Genomic DNA, 21,534 nt, shown 5'->3' on the forward strand with positions numbered 1-21,534 from the left:
AGAAACTATTTAATATTTACCAAACTTTTGATCTGTAGTGTATATTGTTAGAAAGATTACTATTTTAAATCAATGCTTTTCTCTTTAACTTTTTATTCATCAAAGAATCCTGAAAAAAGTATCAGTTTCCAAAAAAATAGGAAGCGGCACAACAGTTTCCAGCACTGATAACAAATCAGCGTATCAGAATGATTTCTGAAAATCATGTGACACTGAAGACTGGTGTCATGATGCTGAAAATTCAGCTTTGCATCACAGGAATAAATTACATTTTAATCTATATTATAATAGAAAAAAAATATTTTACATCATAATAACATTTCACAATATTATTATTTTTTCCCTGTATTTTTGATCAAATAAATGCAGTCTTAATGAGCATAAGAAAATCCTGTAAAAAACATTAAAACTTTTGACTGGTAGTGTATAGCTCACTTACCCAGTCATCAATAAGGGTTGTGATGCTTAATGAGGAAAACTTACACTTATATTATAAGGCCAAATTTGCTTGAAGACCTAAGAGCTTTAAACATTGCAATCTGGTTCAGTAGAACATTTTGGAGCATAATTATCAGTGTGCAGACATTTATGTTTTGTCTTTATACATTGCTGAAAATTCATGGACCCAACTCTGATTGGAAATGCACACTTTTCTCAATCTTTTAAACTAAATATATTCAGTCATGCCAATTAAAGCCTAATTATTTTTAATGACTTGCTACTGATATGTTTATTTTATGTACTGTCAAAACAACAACAGGTGGTGTAAAGAAAAGCTCAGAATTCTACATCAATACTTCAGAGATGCGTATTTCAGGCCATAACAAATAACAGGTTATATCTAAATAATGTATGAAGAATCTCCTCTTCTTATTTATGCTGCTTTTACAACAAACCTTTCATTGCCAAGTAGAAAGACATATATAGACCACTGTATTCACGCATGTTGGTCACGAAACCTAATGTGTGAACTTTATTGTGTTATATAAGAGAATATCAATTAAAAAAAAAAAAGTTTGTGTGTATATACTATATATATATATATATATACACACTGTATATACACACATACTTGTTTTATTTAATTTACAGTTTTTACAATATATATAAATATATATATACTCTATATACTCAAACACATGTAATTTAAATTTGCAGTCTTTGAAAAAAGTAATCTTATAATTCACAGCAAAAAAACTCTGCGAACTTCTGAAATTCTCTGTGACTATTTTTATTTATTATTTATATACTTCAGGAAAAGCTATTTGTGAGGAACTTTGATTTATGACATGGCATATGGTAAAGTTCCAGCAAACACAGGTTCCAGTTTTTTTTTTTTTTTTTTTTTTTTTTTTTTTAATGGTGTAAGGAAAATGAGGTGAAATTTAACTACAATTATTGTTTTAAGCTTTGAAGTACTTTTTGGGGCCACTGTATTACATATAATCTGTAGAATTTATGCTTTCCATGTTTTAAAATGATCGGAATTATTACTACGCTGATATTGTTGGTCATTAGTTGCACTGACAGCTTCCTTGAAGTTTCATGTGTGAGGAAGAATCCCTTCCTTTGTCCTCATCTCACTGTCATGACTCCTGAAACTTAACCTTCTGCTGTATCGGTGCCAGAACTTCATCACCAGAGCATGTTCTCCACTTCACTTCGAAATGAGTGTCAAAGCGAACCCGATCTTTCTACACAACACAGTTATTTAATAAAAGGGCTCCTCGGGTTTTTCAGGGTCAAAAAATATGTGTCTGCTGTCAGCAGTTCAGAGGGAAATGGGTGTGAAATGTTAGGGGTTGTTTTGGGGCACCTACAGCAATGCTTCATAAAACCGATAAAAAAAAACAGAACCGCACACATTTCTGAGAAGCTGCCAGAACGATCCGGAGGCCCAGGAAGACATTAGTGACACTGAGACCGCAGCGTGGGAGTCTGGGTAACAGACCGGGTGCTGACTAAACCAAGTATTACAGAACGAGGAGGGAAAGGGATGGGGTCCAGCAGGATTGGATTGTAATGGAGGAATTTGTTACTAATCTGAGGGTTCAGAGATGGAGTCAAAGGTGGGCGACTGATGGATGATATAAAGGTGATATAAAGTGATATAAAGTTGAGCGGGCGGTCAGGTTGGTAATGTTGTGAGTCATAGAGGTGATAGTGTGAGTCTGAGCAGCCAAACATGTTCCCTGGAAGAGAGGGGTCACATAAGAGGGAGATGCAGAAACACAAAAGATTCCTATATATAAACATGCTCATGAATAAATATATGGTATTTATAAAGAAAACATTTTTAGTGGCAGTGTAGCGAGATTTTAGTGCTCAAGGGTTGATCTTTCAGAACTCAGGAAGCTTAATTGAGTAGTTTTATTAAAGCTTTAAGGTGAAATGTGTAGTTTTTGTGCCACCAAATGGAACTGCAAGAAAATGACTGTTTGCAAACAGGTTTCCTGAAACCTCCTCCTTGTTTACGATTGGTAGATAACCCCACCCACACCTTATTGTTTGTTGTTTTTGAGAACGAAAGGTTTTTACATTTTACGTTTTCAGTGCTTTTTTGTTTTGTTTTATCTCATTATGATAACATAATTAAGTCGAAAAAATATGCATAACAATTATTTTATATATTTTTAATTTTATTTTCAAAAGGTTTATGTATAATATAAAGTCATTTATAAATTTTACGAAATTTGTTTTTAAAAGTGCCCAGGTCTTTTTATATGGCAAAAAATTTTTATTTTTTTAAATAAAATAAATAATTGCATAATATAGTATATAATACAATCACTATTATAATAGTAATTAATATATAATATAATTATTATAATAATTTGGACTTGGACTTATTTAATGAAAAATGTTTGCTTTTATAATTAACTTTATTAGAAGATATGTGAGTTTACTGGTGTTTTTAGCAAGCACATAATCTAAGTGCAATATGTTTGAATATTGAATTAACAGATAAAAATACTTATTGTATTACAATACTGTATTAATTTCAAGTTGTTGACATTTCATGAGTTACTGTATTATCAAGAAACATGAATTAACAATGAGCAATAGTATATTTATCAGTTAGTATTAAGAATGCTTTTAATTAGTAATGTAAGCATTACTATTAAGAATGATGAAGTAAGTAATGTAAACAAGTTGTACTTTATTTTTACTACAACCTTTTCGATCCGGATTAGAAAAGCACGTGTTTTCAACATGCCGCCATGAACTGATCATTTGATATGCATTCTTTCATGAACTGTAGCATCAGCACTAAAAAACAACCTTCACGTTGACTTGACTGCTGTTCAAAGAGAGTTATTTGAGATTGATATCACATGACAAAAGCTCTTTTAATGCATGTAGATGTAAAATCCAGATTACAGCGCAGGGCTTTGTTAATGTGCTGTCATTGTCTGCCGGGCAGATTAATGATAAAAGCTATTGTCTTTCCTGGGGGCCGTGCTTCTTTACAGCTCCTGAACAAGTTGCTGTTTGTGAGGAGATAGAAATCACAATTTAATATTCCTCCAAAGTGGTCCCGGCAGAGATACAGCTCTTTGTTCTTGGTAATGATCCAGTGTGGAGATGAATAGAAAGGCTGAGCTAACACTAATGGGAGCGTTAACAGGTCGTTCTTCTGACTGTTGCTACAGCAACAGAAAGTGCCGCTCTAATAGTGACGATGGTTCAGACTAGACCAGTGGTTGGTGATTTATTCTTCTTGGTAAAATGCAATTCTGGCTGGCTGCATTGATTGTTTTTTTGGCAGGTTTCACTAAGGTTGTATAAGGGTTGTGAGGTTCTGAATGCATCCGCACTGTTTATTTTCTCTAATCATTTTCTTCTCATTTGGTATTTATCAATAGGCCCATCTATCATACCATTTAATATAGTCCAATAATGTGCAGAAAAAGTTGCTTAAGGGTAAATTTAAATTAAAAATCACTTCTCTTTGTATTAATGGCCTCTGCAAATAAAGCATGAGTCTGGCATCATTTAGGGTAGTATGAAAAAAAAAAAACATTGTTTCATTTGGTTCCTATTTCCTAAGCATTAGGTAATTTCTGCAAAAAGAATAAAGAAAAAATAGTATTTTCAATTGGTTATTGCTATCACTTTATCTCTGTAATTAATGGTGTTTGTTTTTTTTTTTTTTTTTTTTTTTTTTTTTGCTGATTGGAACATCATTGTTATACCCCCTGAGATTTACTTTTAATATTTCAATAATTTAAAAACACATTCATATGTTTGTCAGTTAATGAACTCATTGACATGCAGATGAACCAATCAAATACTCCAAATGTAAAAATGTAAATGTATTATTTTTAATTTTACATTTTTATGATTTAATTCATTATTAACTTTTCATCAGCCCATTAGCCCATTACTCTTTGCAATTCTTTCATATACTTTTTTCTTTTCTTCTTTTTTTTATAACAATAATCCTATTCAAATCTATTTTTAATAAAAAAAAAATAAAAAAAATAAGCGTAATCTACTTTTAGATTAATAAGTAGTCTGAAAGTAATCCAAAAGAAGTCTGGATACATTGCCTAGAATGAGCAATCTTAAAATGTATTTATATAATGTTATATAATACTGTCTATAATAACTGTCTGTAACGGTTGAATTTTCTGTAGTAGAACATCTAGGGCTCGTGTTGTGTTCTTGTCTGACAGTTGTTTAAATATTTCTCAGAATATCATTTCACATCCATTAAGTCTTTTCACATACCACAAACATTTGTCTTTGTGAAACTTGAATCCTCTTTTTTTATTTGTAATATTTAAAGACTCTGATATTTCTAGTAATTTTTACAACTGGCCAAATCACAAGGGTCTTTAAAAGAACCTAAGGAGCTTAAAGCATCAATCTCTGCTGTCAGATGACCTTGGACCCATAACCCACGCCATTAAAAATCTGCACTACATGATGAAGACTGTCAGGAGGCATCCCAGCAGACGAATGTTTCACAATACAACTGTGTTCAGACAGTGACTGAGCTTCTCTGTACAAAACCCCTGAGAGTTTTGAAGAACTGTAAGTGCTTATCTTCATCATTGCTTTTACTGCCAAAGTCAGTCAAGGTCATGAAGATGAAAACTGCTCAGCTTTACCGAACTCTTTGAGTTATGAGTTGGAACACAACAGAAACAAATTGGAGTCCCATATGCGTTTGAAATCTTTTGGGTTGAATATTCTGGAAGTAATTCATGTTACTGTATTAAAATGGGTTGCCAATTTTGTTAGCTCTGATGATTTCATAGTTTATCCAGAGAAATGCTTAAATATTATCTTCTCCTGCTCTGTCTTGCTAGAAGGGGGCTTTGTGACTTTATGTCCTGGTTTTAGAGCGGCAGACAATCAGCCTGTCTCTGATTTGCCCATCTCAGCATAGAGGATCACCAGTAAGCCTGGCCTACTGCCCTCGGCTCAGTGTGGATGAATGGGAAATGTGGAATAAAGGCTTTTCTTTCTTGCACTTCTGACAGGGAACATCACCCTCACACTTCTGCACCTGGAATTTGCTGATGTTAGCATGTTTCTTTGCCAGGATCACCGCTATTAATTTGATGTGCTTAAACACTATGTGTTAAAAAATGAAATAGTAGAAATGTTGATTTCTTCAGAGACGGATGGAATAGGATCAGATTAGGGTTTTTGTGTTTGGTACAGCAGCCGTCTAGTGTATTTACTTCTCCAGGAGAAATATTATTATTTCTACTTGCAGCTGCTGATCTAAAGTCAGTTTCTAGTTGCCCTGCTTTAACCAAAAGTTTAGCATCAAGTGTACCATGATACATAATACATTGGTGACCATATTGATAACAAAATACTTTAATCTGCCTTATCAAGCCAATATTAGAGGAAAAAAAAAAAGGTATTTGATATCAGAGCATTTTTACTTAGCAAAATATTTATTTATTAAATTGAATTATATTTATTTTTTATAACTATAATGTCTATACACAAATGTTTTTGCGGAGTGTGGAAGCTGAATAGCAACGCACTTATACCACATGAAGGCGCCGGTTCGATCACTTGCACATAAAAAACTCAAATTTAAATTTTTGGTCATATAGACAAGAATAATTACATAGCCAAATCTGTTTAATTGCTTTATTTAGTTGTATTAAACACTCGTTGTAGGTGGTGTTTATTAAAGTAACTTGCTTGACATGATTAAACTGTCAATCTCCGTATTATAATATTCTAGAGTTGTTGAACAATGATTGATGCTGCACTACACTGAAAAACATTTGGTGTAAAATCAATTTTCACTCCGATATTGTTAGTAAATTTCACAATAAATTGCAAGAATGGCAAGTAATATTGAATTAATATTAATATTATATATATATATATATATATATATATATATATATATATATATATATATATATATATATAGCGAAGTTTTATGACCTACCACAGAGATATACAATAATAAATAAATATGATTTAAAATAAATAAATAAATATATATATATATATATATATATATATATATATATATATATATATATATATATATATATATATATACATATTTATTTATTTATTTTAAATCGTATTTATTTATTATTGTATATCTCTGTGGTAGGTCATAAAACTCGCTTCCTAGGGTTTGAACCTACATCTGGTCATTAGCCAAGATTTTTAAACCCTAATCCACAAAAAAAGAAAAAAAGAATGGCCACCTGAAAGCTCATATTGTTGCCATTTATTTTGCCAGCACTAGAATTAATCTTGTGTTTCCTCTTACAGACTGTACTACAGTGATCCTCATCCGTCCAGAGCGGTGGAGCTGCTGCGGGTGGGGAAGCTGCAGCACTTCCTGGGCAGACTGGAGGAGGCTCGGGGGAGCTTCACACAGGTCTGGTAGCACACACTCTTCGGCCCTATAACTGACTACAGAGAGATCAGGATCATAATGAGAGGCTGCATTCTGCCCCTGTCTGAATCTGCCCTGTTGTATGTGCAGATGGAAAAATAAGGCCAACATTCTTGCAGAAATGCTTTATTATCTCGATGCACAGCCTTTATTGATTTTATAAAAAAACTGACATAAATATGATAAAGACACCAATAGTTTATATAATTTTATATAATAATCATTTTATCTTTCATCTGAAAAATAATAAACTTTATAATTTTATAATATACTATAATAATTAAATTTTAGTTTTAATTTGACATTTTAATTATTATAGAAGTGTGTTAATATGACATTTCTCTCAGTAAAATTTCACCCGTGACGCTCTTGGAGCAGCAGCCAAATACCACGGTAACATAATGGGTGCTTTGGACTCTCACAGCTCCCGTTACATTCCTTTAAATTAATTTTCTGTCTTCACATGACAATCATTTAAATCAACCATCTCTCTTTCTCCCGCTGCTTCCCTCCTCAGGCGTATGACATCATGAAGGTGACCCACGGGACGGATCACGTCCTGACTAATGAGGTGAGGAGAAAACTGAGCGAGTGCCAGGCTGAGCTGGGTCAAGTCTAGATGGATGTGTGCCATCATACAGAGACCGAGTACTGCGGTCCCGCCACGGCCCCAAACTCCTCTCATCCAGTTCTTTGACATGTTGGCTGTTAGTCAACACGCCGCTATATTTGCTCTCAAATGGAAAGTTTCTGGATGGTTGTGTCTGCCACCTGCTTTTGTGCCACTGTGTCAAACCAGCTGGTTTAGAATTCAACTGAAAAAAACGCCAGAGGGAAAAATTCTACATCTTCACTCTGCTTTTTCAGTTCATTTCAGATTTTATTTTTCATTTTGTTTAGTGTTTTAATTATTTTCAGTAATATCAGAGATCCACTTGCTGCCCCCTCAACAGATGTTCAATTTTAAAACTCATTCCAAAATGTAGTTTATTATCCTCCATATTTTCGAATGAAAGTCCTACTTCTAGGTATTTTGACTTCTAATTAGTGGTTGCAATAGAAACATTATTGCTAAATTTAAATGCTAAACAATAGTGTCACTTAAGGGCAAAAGTGCATTAATGCAACTAGTCCTAAGTCTAAATGATTTGGGTCACAGTGTATTCAGTAAATCCTTAAACTTACGCGGTTTCATGTTTTCTGTTCACTTGCGAGATAATAAAATTATTCAAATGTGTCTTTAGTATTATTTAAATACTATTTTTATACTATTGATATGTTTTAGTAATTTTTCTTTTCTAAAAAGTTTTAGTTTTCCCCAAGGCAACATTTTTTTTTTCAAGTTTAGTTTATTCATCTAATACTTTAATTTTATTCTTTTTCAGATGTATTTCACTTATCAACAATGATTTTTAATAGTTTAAGATGCCTTGTTTTAAATAAAGGAACAGTATTTCACTAGAATGTAAGGGTTAATAGAAACAAGAATGGTACAAATGAGACCGAACATCAAGGGAATGTTTTATTTGAGGTGTGTTGCTTGGAAAACCCTCAGGAATATCCATTGGCACATTAATATATATGTACATTAGTAGTCGCTTTTTTCAAAACTGTTCATTAAAGTTTGACTTAAAGACCCTTAAAAATGATTATACATCACTTTAGTGTGATTCTGACTATCACTTAATCAACTGTTGTGTAAAGACAACAACCACTCCAAACACACACACACACACACATCAGATTTGTGCTTCAGTTTCTCATCATTAACTTCAATCATCAGAGTTACTCTGGCAAGACGTTTCCAACATATTTCAGCAGCTGCTTTGTTTTTATGCTCTTCTTTTACCATCTGGATTGTGATATTGCAGTAAGCTCTTGATTTGTAATGTGTCAATCCTTCATTTTAATTCATATTACCATGTTCAGTCAAATATTTAAACAGTTTTTAAAGTTGAAAATCATGTTGGTAAGTTTTCACAACAGTTAAGTGTACAAGAGGGATCATTTAAAGAATTTCAATACTCTGGTTTGAACAGATGTTGCCATTTATATTCAAACACAAAACACTGGCATTTTATTCTTTTGATTTGAAGAAATTGTCCAGGCGTTTCACTAATCAGAATGTTTTCTTGTAAATATTGTTTAATTGGTAATTGAAATGACCTCGGTATCTCTTTCTTTTGTATTAATTAAATTAATTGTAATTAAGCATCCTTCAGGAAGTGATCTCATTTTGATGGTAAAACAACAAGTGATGTGTAAATAATCAAATTATTAATAAAGTTTGTGTCTGAGCTTCTTACTGGAAACCTATATATGCTGAAATAAAAGTCTTTTGTTTGTCTAGTCGGTCTGGATCGGCACAGATGACACTTTTCCGGATATTTTTCTAGAACGTGTTATTGTTGCTAAATCTTTTTAACCCTCCTGAGTATCAGGATGCAGATAGATGGGATTTCACGTCTCTTTCCACCTCCTCTCCTCTCATAACTCTGTGGCCACTAAAGCAAACAGCTTTTGGAGGTGCACTTCTCTGAGATGGAGATAATATCTTTAAAAATGTCATTCTGTTGGATAGAATGGGGCTTAAGAGGAAATAGAGGAAGTTAGTATAGAGATCTCTGACTCACACTCTGTTAGGCCTATGACATCATTCCTAACAAAACATTAATGAGTCCAACCACAAATCTTCAGTCATGTGTCACCAAAAATCAAAAGGAATACAATTGTATTTATACTTTATACTCTTCGGGTGCTGCTCACATGGTGGTTAATTAATCTACTATATTTTAGTTTTGATAATGTATTTATTTTTATTTAATATTTTATAGTACTGCTGAATTATATTTATGGAATAGTTGTGCATAGACCTGAAAATGAAATATCTGCTGCAGAACCAATAGTTTCCACTACATGAAATTTGCTTCCCATTCTTTTCCATTGTCACTTCCCAAAAGTGTATTTTATTCAGGACCATTTAACCCATGCATGATTGTCCATGATTCATTTATTTTTATTAAATTTTTCACATAGCAAGTGCCAAAACCTAAGTAAAAATGTAAAAAAATTACCGAACAGCACTAAAAGGTTATAGATAAGGTTTTTATGACGAGTAAGTTTCACTATGGTATATATAAATCAGTGTACTTTGTTTTATACCGATATCCACACTAAGCATCAGGATCACTGATAAGATGTATTATTATTATCTGTATTTGTCCTATCAGGTTTAGGGTGAATTATCATATACTTGTAAAATCCCTTGTTCCGTGTTCCTTTGATGTCTGATATGATTTTCTATTGAACTGCATCTGTGGTTTATGGCTGTTCATTAAAGCTGATGAAGATCAATCTCGTCTGCAAGAAGCTTAAGACATCTAAAATGAAGCTTGGGGTATACTGAATTAAAGTAATGAATAAAATATATATATATATATATATATATCTGAGAAATGTTTTAAGAGAATATTCAAATAGTTTTAGTTATTAATTAGTTGTGCAGAATAAGGCAGAAAAAAGATTGCTGCTTCTGAAACATCTTTTATTTACATCAGTCCATATGTCAATCAAACTCTCATTCAGACTTTGTTTTTCCTCATAGAACAAGAAATCATGCCGACTGTCGCAGTATTAACATGAAGCAATATGCTGACAACTTTTCTCATCTTCTCTTATCCATCTGTAGGGCCAAACTGTCTTTTTTGCTTTTCCTTTCTAGTCACATGAATTAGTGAAAGGAAGCGAGGCCTTAGTTTGGCAACCATGTTCCTGAACATTAAAGCGCATTATGGAAATATTTGTTTCACATTGTACAGCATATCACACAATGCATTACTTAAACGATCCACAGATGCTGAAGAATGTGACGGGTTGTGATGAAAAACATTTCATGAATAAACATGGAAATTGCTTGTTCTCTCGTCTCCCATGATTTGGCAATAGATGCGAATACAAAAAAATGCAAAAACAAAGAACAAAAGTGAAATATATAAGTACATTTTATATATATATGGCATGAATTTAGCTACTGTACAATTTTAATGCATAGTGCTTTGCAGGTTAAATAAATTATAGAATCTAAGCATCTCTGTCATACAGGCCTCCTGAGGTTAAAAATAAATAATATCCTTCATTCATTGCAATGGCAAAAGGACAGCAGGAAAGTTGCTCCCCTTTGCTTTGGCGAGGGTCAGGGCAGGCAGGAGGAGTGAAGCGGGAATGGAAAAGCATATGAAGTCTTTAGTAAGTACCAGAAACAGGCTATAAACATTTAGAGCTGAAACTGTCTCAAGCACCATATATATATATATACGGTATATATAAACAGATTTATACCAAAGTGTCAGCACACTTACAATGAGACCACATAGAGGGAAGGCCAATGAGCAGACATATGCACCAATTTGATCTGGAATGCAATGCAAAAGACTACATTTGGCAAGTTCTACTAAAGTTGTATTTAACGAACGATATTATACTAGGACGTTTTGTTTTAAAAATGCTCAAGAAGTAGGGATGCATTATTGATAAAAGAGATCCTTGTTGGTCCGGCCAGACTGAGGATTCTTCTCGCCTCTCAACCGTCTCACTTTGGAGTGGCCAAGCGCGAGGCATCACGCTGCTGAAAATGCCAACATAACTGCAGGGGATGTGAAAAATCAATGAGTTGATGCCAGAATAATTCTTCAAGATGTCCTGCTGTGCTATTCCATGGAATACGAAACACTCTATGTGGTCTCAGTGTGTCCAAGAATACAAAAAATCATATAAAACACATGTAACAGTTCATGTTGAATGTGACTAGTGTATAACAATACAAATACCAAGACAGAATAAGAGATTTAACAAGCAGTGTTTTCTTTTTTTGATACTTTTTAAACTTTTGTTTGTTTGTTTGTATCCATGTTTTTTAAGCTAGCACCATCTGTACACAAATATGGATTTTTGTCCATAAGTTTCCAAGATATTGAAGTGTTCACAAGGCACTTGTCCTTTTTGTTCTGTTTTTATTTATCTTCTTTAACAATCTGTTCTTTTATCCACATATGGCAATATATTTATTTTATTCACTGCAAGCGAGCAATCCATTTTTGCAAACAACGACTCTGAAGTTCCAAAGTGCTTATCCATCTATGTGGGACAACGTTTCTTTTCTTTTCATCAACTCTCCAAGTCCAGCATTTCCATTCCCCACCAAAATCCATTTTAGAAAAAATGTAAGCCTATATATTTTCCTAATCATTTCAACATTTTCAACTTTGTAACTTGCTCACATACACCCTGCTGAGTCTTTTCCTTTTCCAACTGTCCATAATACTTGGCGAATCCTTTACCGTCGCCGACAGGTGATGTCAAAGCATGTGATCATCATCAGATGAGCTTTGCAGAAGTTGACCCGATTCTCCAGTCGTTCCGTGACAAACTCCAGAGCTTCCAAATATTCCAGAGAGCCCACTTCACACATCTGTTGAAGGTCAACTGCAAAAATGAAGGAAACGGATGTTAACTGACAGAAGTTAAAACCAGCACACTCCACACTTTTGTCTTGAAGAACATTTTACAATGCCTGCAGGTTGCATAGTTATTTGGTGAATGTTGCAATTAATTTTATTTTGTTCATATATGATCATTTCTTGGACTAGAAATGGTACCATTAATATCAACCCAAAGTGTGCAAGTGACTTACATTCAGTGGTCCATTTCTCTGGCTCCAGCATAAGATATTGTTTGGTTTGCTCTAGTTCCTTCTTCAGCCAATCATACTTGGCCCGCACCTCTGAGATTCTCTGTTGCCGATGCTCTGAGATCTTCAGTTTGGCATTAAAGTATACCACTTCCTAAGGGCACAAGAACAATAAGTCATACATCTCTCTAAAGCATTGACAAGAACTGCTGTAAAAACACTTTTACCTTATTGCCTACGGTCCGCCTCCTCTGTAGACGTTCAACATCATCAATCTCATAGACCTTAATCTCAAAAGGTTCAGCTAAACACCTCTGTGTTGGCCGGAGGGGGCCATCCACCCAGCGTACTCCTGGACTGATGAGTGGCTTTCTCACGGGAGAGGTGGTGTCTAAGGTGAGGTTAGGGATTAGACGGCGTCTCTGGGACCCTAGGGATCAAATAATGCCATATCATGAGCGCTATATAAACACATTTTTATCAATCTTGAGTTGTGTTATAACTAAACCAAGTGAAAAGACAAAAAAAGTATCAAAGTGTGCTACAGTGCTGCTGCGCCAAAATTGAACCTACACAGAGTTGCAACAATTCGATGCAGCTGTGTAACGAAAAAACCCCACTGAGATAATAGCAGGAGAGTATCTTATCTGACCAGTCTGGGGGAACCAAGTCTACAATAGGGAATTTACCAGAAGTAGTTCCCCAATTTGCATAGAAATTGACATTTCCAGGTCTACTGATAAGTGATCTGATTTTGAACCAAGGAACAGGTTAATATTAATGTCTCTCAGCTAGTCATTTGGTCTGAAAACAGCACTGAAAAGGTCAAACTTTCAGTCTTCCCTCATTGCCTCGGAGAGACAGAGCTCTGAGTTCAGGAAAACGTTGGTGGTTGGCAGATGTAAATTTTAACTCTGGTAGTGCTTTTTTATCCTTGCAAATGCCTTTTCAAATAAAGTATTTGCAACAATTACAATACTACTTTTCTTTCCAGTTCAACGTGTACTGGTCTATCTTTTGTGTCTGAGAAAAGATTTAAATTTTCAGTTTTTCCCACCATGCAAAGGTTTGTGGTGGCAAGAAATAGAGAAAACTCTTTGCCTGAGGAAATGGGAGAGAAGGAGTGTATTTGGGAATTTATGCAGCACTAAATATTGAAAGACCACCCACAGCTAAGTTTGGCAACTGCTATCAGTCAGTATCATTACAGATCATCCGAGCATGTAAAGGGAAGGAGAGCGGTTTAAAAAGTCCTGTTTCTTCCAACTATAATCTGGAATGAGTCCTGAAAGCTTTGTAGTACAATACATTTTCTTGAGCACAATTCATTAGGGATTACATTAACTGTGCTGAGATCTTTGAACTTTTGTAATGCAGAAAGATGGATTCCACGATGAGCCATTAAATATATTTGCCAAAATGGAGTAGCAGACTACACACATAGAATAAAAAATAAATAAATTAACAAACAAATTAATATCTGTGTATATGTGTTTGTGTGTGTGTGTGTGTGTGTGTGTGTGTGTGTGTGTGTTTGTATATATATATATATATATATATATATATATATATATATATATATATATATATATATATATATATATATATATACACATACACACACGCACACACAACACAGTGGGGAAAATAATTATTTGATCCCCTGCTGGTCTATAATTTTTATGGTTGGTTTATATGAATGGAATCAGAATATCAACAAGAAAAAAAAAAACATTATATAGAGGTTATAAATTGATTTGCATTTCAGTGAGTCAAATAAATATTTTATCCCCTACCACCCAGCAAGAATTCTTGCTCCAACAGGTTGGTTATGTACCATGTAGAACACATATTAATTTTGTCACTTTAAGAAAGTAGTAAATGTCAGTAGTCTTATGTCAGTTTATTATGTGTATAAAAGACACCTGTCTAGACAATCTTAATCTTACATTCCTACCTCTCCATCACCATGAGCAAAGAGCTGTCGAAGGACGTCAGCGACAAGAAGTCTGGGATGGGCCACAAGACCCTCTTCTAAGGGTACAGGATGACTTCACCGCATTGAATAAGATTTTTGAATGAGAACTTCCTTCCCTCAGCCAGAACACTGTGGATGGGTCTTCCAGCATGACCATTACCAAAAACATACCGCCAAGGCAACAAAGGAGTGGCTCAAAAAGAAATAGAAAATCTGTGTGGGGAGCTGATACTTTGAATACTTTGAAAGAAACCTTAAAGATAATCTGCAAGGAGGATTTGGACCAAAATCCCTCCTGAAATCTGTGCAAACCTGATGACCAACTACAAGAAACTTCTGACCTCTGTGCTTTCCAGTAAGGGTTTCTCCATCAAGTTCTAAGTTGGGTTGGGGATCAAATACTTATTTGACACACTGAAATGCAAATCAATTGAAAAAAAAGACTGAAAACCAGAACATACAACTGATTTAGACGCGGGTGCCGGTGTGATGAGATGTACTAATATCCGTCTGCTCGGGCATGATTGTTTTAGGCCTGTAATTGATTGATTATTGAGGTAATAGGGATGGCACGGCTCGCTGAAATAAACCCAAACCGTTTCTGTTGATGCATGCGCATTCTGGCTTCCCAAACATTACAAAAACATGAGAGAAAAACAACCCTGGACAAATCATTCACATTGTTCAACACGAATGCTGTATATGAGCAGTAATTTATTCTTAAAGTAAATAAATTGTAATGAAAAATAAATAAAATTAAATAGCTAAAGTAAATCGTAAGTGGAAGTGCATTTGTCGATTCTGTCATAAGCATACAGTACATCAGCAATTACACATGTTTAGGGGAATATGGCATTATTAATATACCATGTAAGGTGGTATGTGCTAGAAATGGGTAAACCACTAACAGTGAGTCTGCCCATGGGGTGGGGGCACCACCGTGCAAGACAGTGTCCCACATTGTCCCTCAGAAACATACCCCTTGTCCCCCCGTGGGCCTATTAGCAGGTGGTCACCCTAATTGTATTACACAGCAAAAAATCTAATAGTTAAATATGTTTACATTTTTATGTTGTATTATGGATTTTAAGCATACATAAGCATAGTTTTTAGCATCTGATATTTGCTTACCTGTATTACTTCTTTTCTTTGAATTCTTAAGGCTCCTGCGACCACTAACAGAGCTGCTGTTTTCACTCATCGAGTCATGAGCAGATGATGTGCTTCCTGTGGCCTCACTGTCTCGTATCATACTCTCATAGCCACTGCTGCCACCACTGTGGTAGAACAAAGCAGTCTTTCCCATGGCTGGAGGAAGCTCTCCACTTAGAACACTGCTGTTGTCACTGGCATGTCCGCTACTGCAACGGTGAGGCCTTCTTGGAGCAGTGATCTTACTGTAAGGTGAGGGCAAAGTATGGACCACTGGCCTTTCCTCTCCTTGGACTGCTGCTCCTCTCTCCTCAGTGTCTGAAGCCCCACGTCCTTGGGTAGCACGAGAGCTGCCACTACCTTGAAGGAGCTCAGAGATTCGTCCATTCACTGCTCTTAATGGTAGCTTAGATACTAACCCTGTCCCCCTGCTGCGACTTAAGGACTGAGTTGACCATGAATTTTGGTTCTGGTTCTTTCCATTTGAAGGCAAACTTGAGCTTCGGTTTACGGACTGTGGGAGGGACTTGGTGGAAAAACTTAGGGTCTTTGTGCTAGAGGTTGATAAGCTTCGAGCTTTGGGACTTGCCATAAGGAGTTTGCTAACAGCAGAGATTTTGGATTGACTTGCTTTGGGTGATTGTGGGGCATTATTATTACCATTTGGTCCACTGGTAGGTGATGAGAGCAAAAAACGGGTGATGCTCCTACCTGTCCTTGGCATTGTACTGTCTTTTGTAACTCCTCCCTTAGAGCCTAAAGAGTTCAAACTCTCAGCCCTCTCTAAGGAATGACAGTTATAATGTGCCCCATGAGACCTCCCTAAGGAATTTGTTCTGTTTGCTAACTGCTCAAGTTTGGCACTGAAGAGTCTGCTGCTCTCTACATTTGGTCCTTTATGTTTACTGGCCAGATCTTCAGGTGTGCTGCCAAGGAAAGAAAGATGCTGGTTTGGTGTCTGAGAATTTCCTGGATTATGCTGTGGACTTGCTCGATTCCTTTGGTCAAGGCTAGACTTCCTTACAGGTGGCAATGGTGGGATTCCTTTCTGACGACCAAAGATTCCTTGCCTCCCTGCTGAATTTCTTCTTTCGAGTGTGGCTCTTGGACTGCAGGGAGTGGAAGTGGTAACCCCAAGGCTTTTATACTCTCCACTCATGTAACGATATGTTTGGTCTTCCAGATCGTCTTGCTTATTCAAGCGATGCCATGCACGAGGGAGACTACCCGTCCTGAGGATGTCTGCAGAGTACACTTGAATTATGCTTTCAGATGCATTGAAGAACATCTCACAGCCATCCAACACCCGGTTCATGGAATCAGGGGAACTTGCTGCTTCACTTGACCTGTGCTTGTCAATCTGACATTTCCTTTTTACAGAATCAGATGTTCTATTCTCTGACTTGATATCACAGACCATCTCCAAAGGCTTGGTCTCTTCACATCCCTCCCTTTTCATCCAAGGGTCATCAAAATGTATCTCACTTGAGATTGGAACACGTGGTGATTTGGGATCTTTGACTAGAGAGGTTTTGGTTTCTAAGTCGTCCTGCACAACCATTGGATTAACAGCAGCACATGGGTGAGTTGTGATATTAGTCTTAAAAGGAACATAGCCACTTGAGGTGAAGGACAGCTTGTCTATTTTGTGTTTAGCTGTGTTTTTATCATTCACTTCGGTTTTATTGGAATCACTCTCTTTGTCTGATTTCTTTTGTTCAGTTGACTCAGGGTCTATGTCACCTTCTTCTTGAATTTCTAAAAGCCTGTCTTCAGCCATTTCCTCACCTTGTCCAAAGCACTCTTGGGCAACAAAGCTATGACATGACTGGTCGCCATCACTGCCATTACTCATTTCACTCAGCCATGAGCTGATTGAGGATCGACAACTAGCCTGGGTGTCCCCTTCTATCTTGCTGAGAGGCAGGAATTTAGCAATGTTGAATTGTGAGATAGTGGTGGTCGTAGTGCAGGGAGCAGTAGTGTAATGTTCTACGTCTTCACTCATGCTGCTAATTATACTTACAGGTCTTGAACCCGATGCCATAGCCTGCACCGAGCAGTCACTGTTAAAGCTGATAATACTGGTCGGTCTACCATTTTCCATTACCCCACTAATTGTCAGCTTTTCCACAACGGTAAACACCAGTTCATCCTCTCCATTGGGTTCCAAAGGATGCTCCAGTGTAACTGTGGCATCATTCACATTTTTCTTACTGTCCAAAGGCAGCTGAGGAACATCATCACACAGTGTCTCAGCTGATCCAAGGCTATTGGATGATAAAGATCTCTTTAGGACTTGTGGACTCATCCCCAACGGAGAGGTTCTAGACTCAGGATTAAGCAAAGACTCAGTAGATGATTTTCTAGAGTCTTTATTAAGATTATGTGAGGAGTGAGGTGGTGTGCCAGGCATTATTCCTTTCTGGGTGTACACTTTGCAGCGATGAGAGGGAGAGGATGGTGGTTTGTATTCTGAGGTTTTCGTAAGACTGGCAATGCCCAACCGTGGGGAGCCCATAGGACGAGGTTTACTCTCACTGCTGCTTCCACCACTGATGGATTCTTTGCTGTCAGTTAAACTGGAGCTCTTCGCTCTGTGAAGAGGAGTTAGTTGCCCAATACCACTGCTGCCAGTCACACTTCTGCTGCTTGAGAGTCCACAACTGCCTGTTGAAGACTGTGTCAAGCTTTCAATTATTGACTGAGCAATCTCTGCTTCTTCAACCACCTCACGGATCTCCTCCAGTTGCTGGTCAGAGATCCTCTTTGGAGAACTGGATTGCTGACCCCCTTTAACAATTTGACCGTGGTCAGGGTCAAATTTGGCAGCTCTGTTGGCAGAGACTTCTTCAAAAGGGAATTTCGTAACCTCTTCTCTTCCATCAATGCAGCCCAGCCTCTCTTGGAGCTCTGCAAAAGTGTTGCACTTAAGACAGTCTTTTTCTTTTTTACCTGGCTCAGCACCTTCCTCTGACAAAGGTGGAAGTGGCTGGGGATGAATTGTCTGCAAGTGTTGTACAGACTGTGAGGCCTGAACTTGTGGGGCTACAACCTGTTGAGATGGTTGTGATGTCAAAGAAGTCTTGCCAAGATCTGCTTTATTTTTATGTAGGGATGGGATGATAGGAACAAACTCTGGAGGACCTTCGTTGTCTGTTAGCTCTTTGTCTGAGAGGGCTGAGCCATTTGGACCTACATAGATAACTGTGTCACATGACTGTTCGCTGCTGGAATAATCTTCAGGGTCACTGGAGAGGTGTAGCAGGGGCATCTCTGAATCAACAACATTTCTAGAATGGATAGTTCTCAGCTGTGTTGGGCGACGCATTCTTCCTTCCTCACATGAGCTCTCACCACCAGAGGAACTGGATGTGTATTGCTACAAAAAAAAAAAAACACTGCATTTTAAAAGTAATAAACATAAAATATAATGGTGAGTCATTCTATGCTAAAAGAAAGTTCAATAAAATGAAAGACAAGATCATACCATGCTTACTTTAGCCTTCTTCTTCTTCAGCCTAAGAACACGAGAGGCGATTTGAAGAGTAGAGAGTGTCTCTGAGAAGTTGCTGGGTGATGAGGAAATGTGGGCTATCATAGTCGTGCGACAATTCATATTTCCCAGGGACTCACGTAACAGCATTGTTAGCTTACTATCTCTGTGAACAAAAAAATGGAAGCGCATTAGTTGGCAAAATGATAGTTGTGTAACCAAATGTTTAAAAGTGAAGATACATGTTTTGTAAAATTTGTTAACCTTTTCAGAATAAAATGTATTTGGAAAATGGATGCATTCAAAAATCAAGGCTTTATTGAAATAACTCCTTTTTAATGAATACCTGCACCACTTCTAGCAATGTTAATAATAAGAATGGATAGACTCTTTTGGGCATTTTATATGCTGACCCTGATTCAAAAAACCTTGGCTGCCAGACAGTCTCTCTTTACAGAGAAAGAGAGACACAGATTGGCATTTCCTGTTCTGTCTGCCTTCCCCATGGCAACCATTAGAGGTGACATATAAAGCTGCTTTTCAACAATGAGTCCGCTAGTATTACAAAATAATTTGAAGCAAAAACGTTGTCCCAGAATACAACAGAGTGTACAGTAATGTGATTACAGTGATATTCTTTGCTAATTTGTTTGATGTTGGATGATGTGCTTAAAAATGGTTATTGAAGTGTGTAGTCAATCTTAAGTGGTCATTAACAGTGATCACATGAAAACTAATCACAAATTATACAAGCATAATTACCAGCCATGATGTAACAAAAATAAAGTTATCTGAGAAATCCTATTAAATAACATTCACCTCTTGGCAAAATATGTAACACTCAAAATAAGATAACACTTATTGCACAACACATGTGAATGGTTTCTGGTTATTGCTACTAATATTATGCCACAAACTGGACAACACATTTTAGTATCATAAAATCAATAATTAATAATGAATTGATAATAATTATGAACAATATTCTACATTTGCCATTAAATCATAGAAGTTAAGTCATCCAATTAGAGGAATTAAAAGCAACCAAGATATTTAGCACTAATTAAATCACTATCTAAAATTAGTGACTTGTGTAAATTTATATTCATTTATGACGCATGCATATTAATTAAATTTATCTAGTGCAAATGTTGCATTCCTCCTTAAAAGGCTTTAAACCCTAATTACTGTATATTTCAGCTCTCAAGAGCTGTTGCGTATCCAGCCTTAAACCCCATGATGCTCTGCAATGTAAATTCGCCATGATTAAATTAGGGAGCCATGGCATAAAAATGCAAATGTGCCTTGAAGGAGGTAAATGGAAGCACTGCAGATAAAAAAAGAAAAGAAAAAGAAACTGCTAGATGATACACGGCACCTTCTCGAAGTTGTCTGTTTAACTCAAATTAACATGCTGCTTAAAGAAATAAAACAGCAGATGCAGAGAAATGGTCTGCATTAAGAACGTTAAATGAATCCCAGCGAATGTGAAACGGCATCTGTCTCTATAGCTGCCTGGCACAAGCTAATTCAATTAGCTATATTACCCCTGAGGAGCGATAACGGTACATTCTCTGTGCAGATTCAACGTAACATTAGAATCCACTAATAATTGCTAACATCAAAGACTGAAAAATGTCAGTTGTATATATATTATTCATATGAGGTGTGTTTGAGAAGAATTAATGATATGCAGCGGAGATATGAAGGCTAAACATGTTGCATCTTAATGAGTTTAGCGACCGGTGAATGACTTCACCCAGAGCAGTATAATCGTAATCTTGACTTTGAGATTACAACATATTTGTATGAGACTGAAAAGTCTAACCCAATGTGTTTTTGACTGAAATCATATGATGAGTCAAGTGAAAGGTAAAAGTCTTACTTGTAAGGGATGTGCTTGCTGCCATTTACTAAAGCCAGGATGACATTCCCCAGAGCAGACAGAGAGAGGCAGAGTCCTGTAGTGCTGTCACGGGTCTTGCTCAAAACCTTAACACAGCTGCCAAGATCGATGAGGTGCAGTCGGCTCCTGCCTCCTGACACTAAGCAAAAGAGCCAGAGAGTCAGATTTAACAACGAAACTCTAATAGGTTCTAACATTTTCTTTATTCAACATTCTCTTAACTAACATATGATATACTTTATACTTCAGGCACCATAGTGACAATCTGAAATGACACAGCTGGAGTGATATGTTACACTACCATAAGTAAGACTTTTAAAAAAAAATGCTTTAATACTTCTTTTCGACAAAGACATTTTTATAATGTTTAACATTTATAACAATATAAAAAAAACACCTTTAAATCCTAAAAAAGGCTTCA

The 21,534-nt window shown here is 36.2% G+C and overlaps 2 protein-coding genes across 2 annotated transcripts in view; one reads left to right on the top strand and one right to left on the bottom strand.

The window, feature by feature from the left end:
- The window catches only part of smyd3 (SET and MYND domain containing 3), a 133,932-nt gene extending 124,721 nt beyond the window's left edge, over positions 1–9,211 (top strand). Inside the window, exons 11-12 of the mRNA XM_052620216.1 lie at positions 6,769–6,877; positions 7,413–9,211. Coding sequence (XP_052476176.1) covers positions 6,769–6,877; positions 7,413–7,514 — 211 coding nt within the window. The 3' untranslated portion in view covers positions 7,515–9,211. The remainder of the gene's footprint in view (positions 1–6,768; positions 6,878–7,412) is intronic.
- A 1,207-nt stretch (positions 9,212–10,418) lies between these two features.
- The window catches only part of kif26ba (kinesin family member 26Ba), a 130,216-nt gene continuing 119,100 nt past the window's right edge, over positions 10,419–21,534 (bottom strand). Inside the window, exons 10-15 of the mRNA XM_052620213.1 lie at positions 21,093–21,252; positions 19,202–19,373; positions 15,691–19,093; positions 12,809–13,011; positions 12,585–12,735; positions 10,419–12,376 (exon numbers count right to left, since the gene is read on the bottom strand). Coding sequence (XP_052476173.1) covers positions 12,228–12,376; positions 12,585–12,735; positions 12,809–13,011; positions 15,691–19,093; positions 19,202–19,373; positions 21,093–21,252 — 4,238 coding nt within the window. The 3' untranslated portion in view covers positions 10,419–12,227. The remainder of the gene's footprint in view (positions 12,377–12,584; positions 12,736–12,808; positions 13,012–15,690; positions 19,094–19,201; positions 19,374–21,092; positions 21,253–21,534) is intronic.

This window comes from Carassius gibelio, chromosome A17, assembly GCF_023724105.1.
Source record: "Carassius gibelio isolate Cgi1373 ecotype wild population from Czech Republic chromosome A17, carGib1.2-hapl.c, whole genome shotgun sequence".
NCBI lineage: Eukaryota > Metazoa > Chordata > Actinopteri > Cypriniformes > Cyprinidae > Carassius > Carassius gibelio.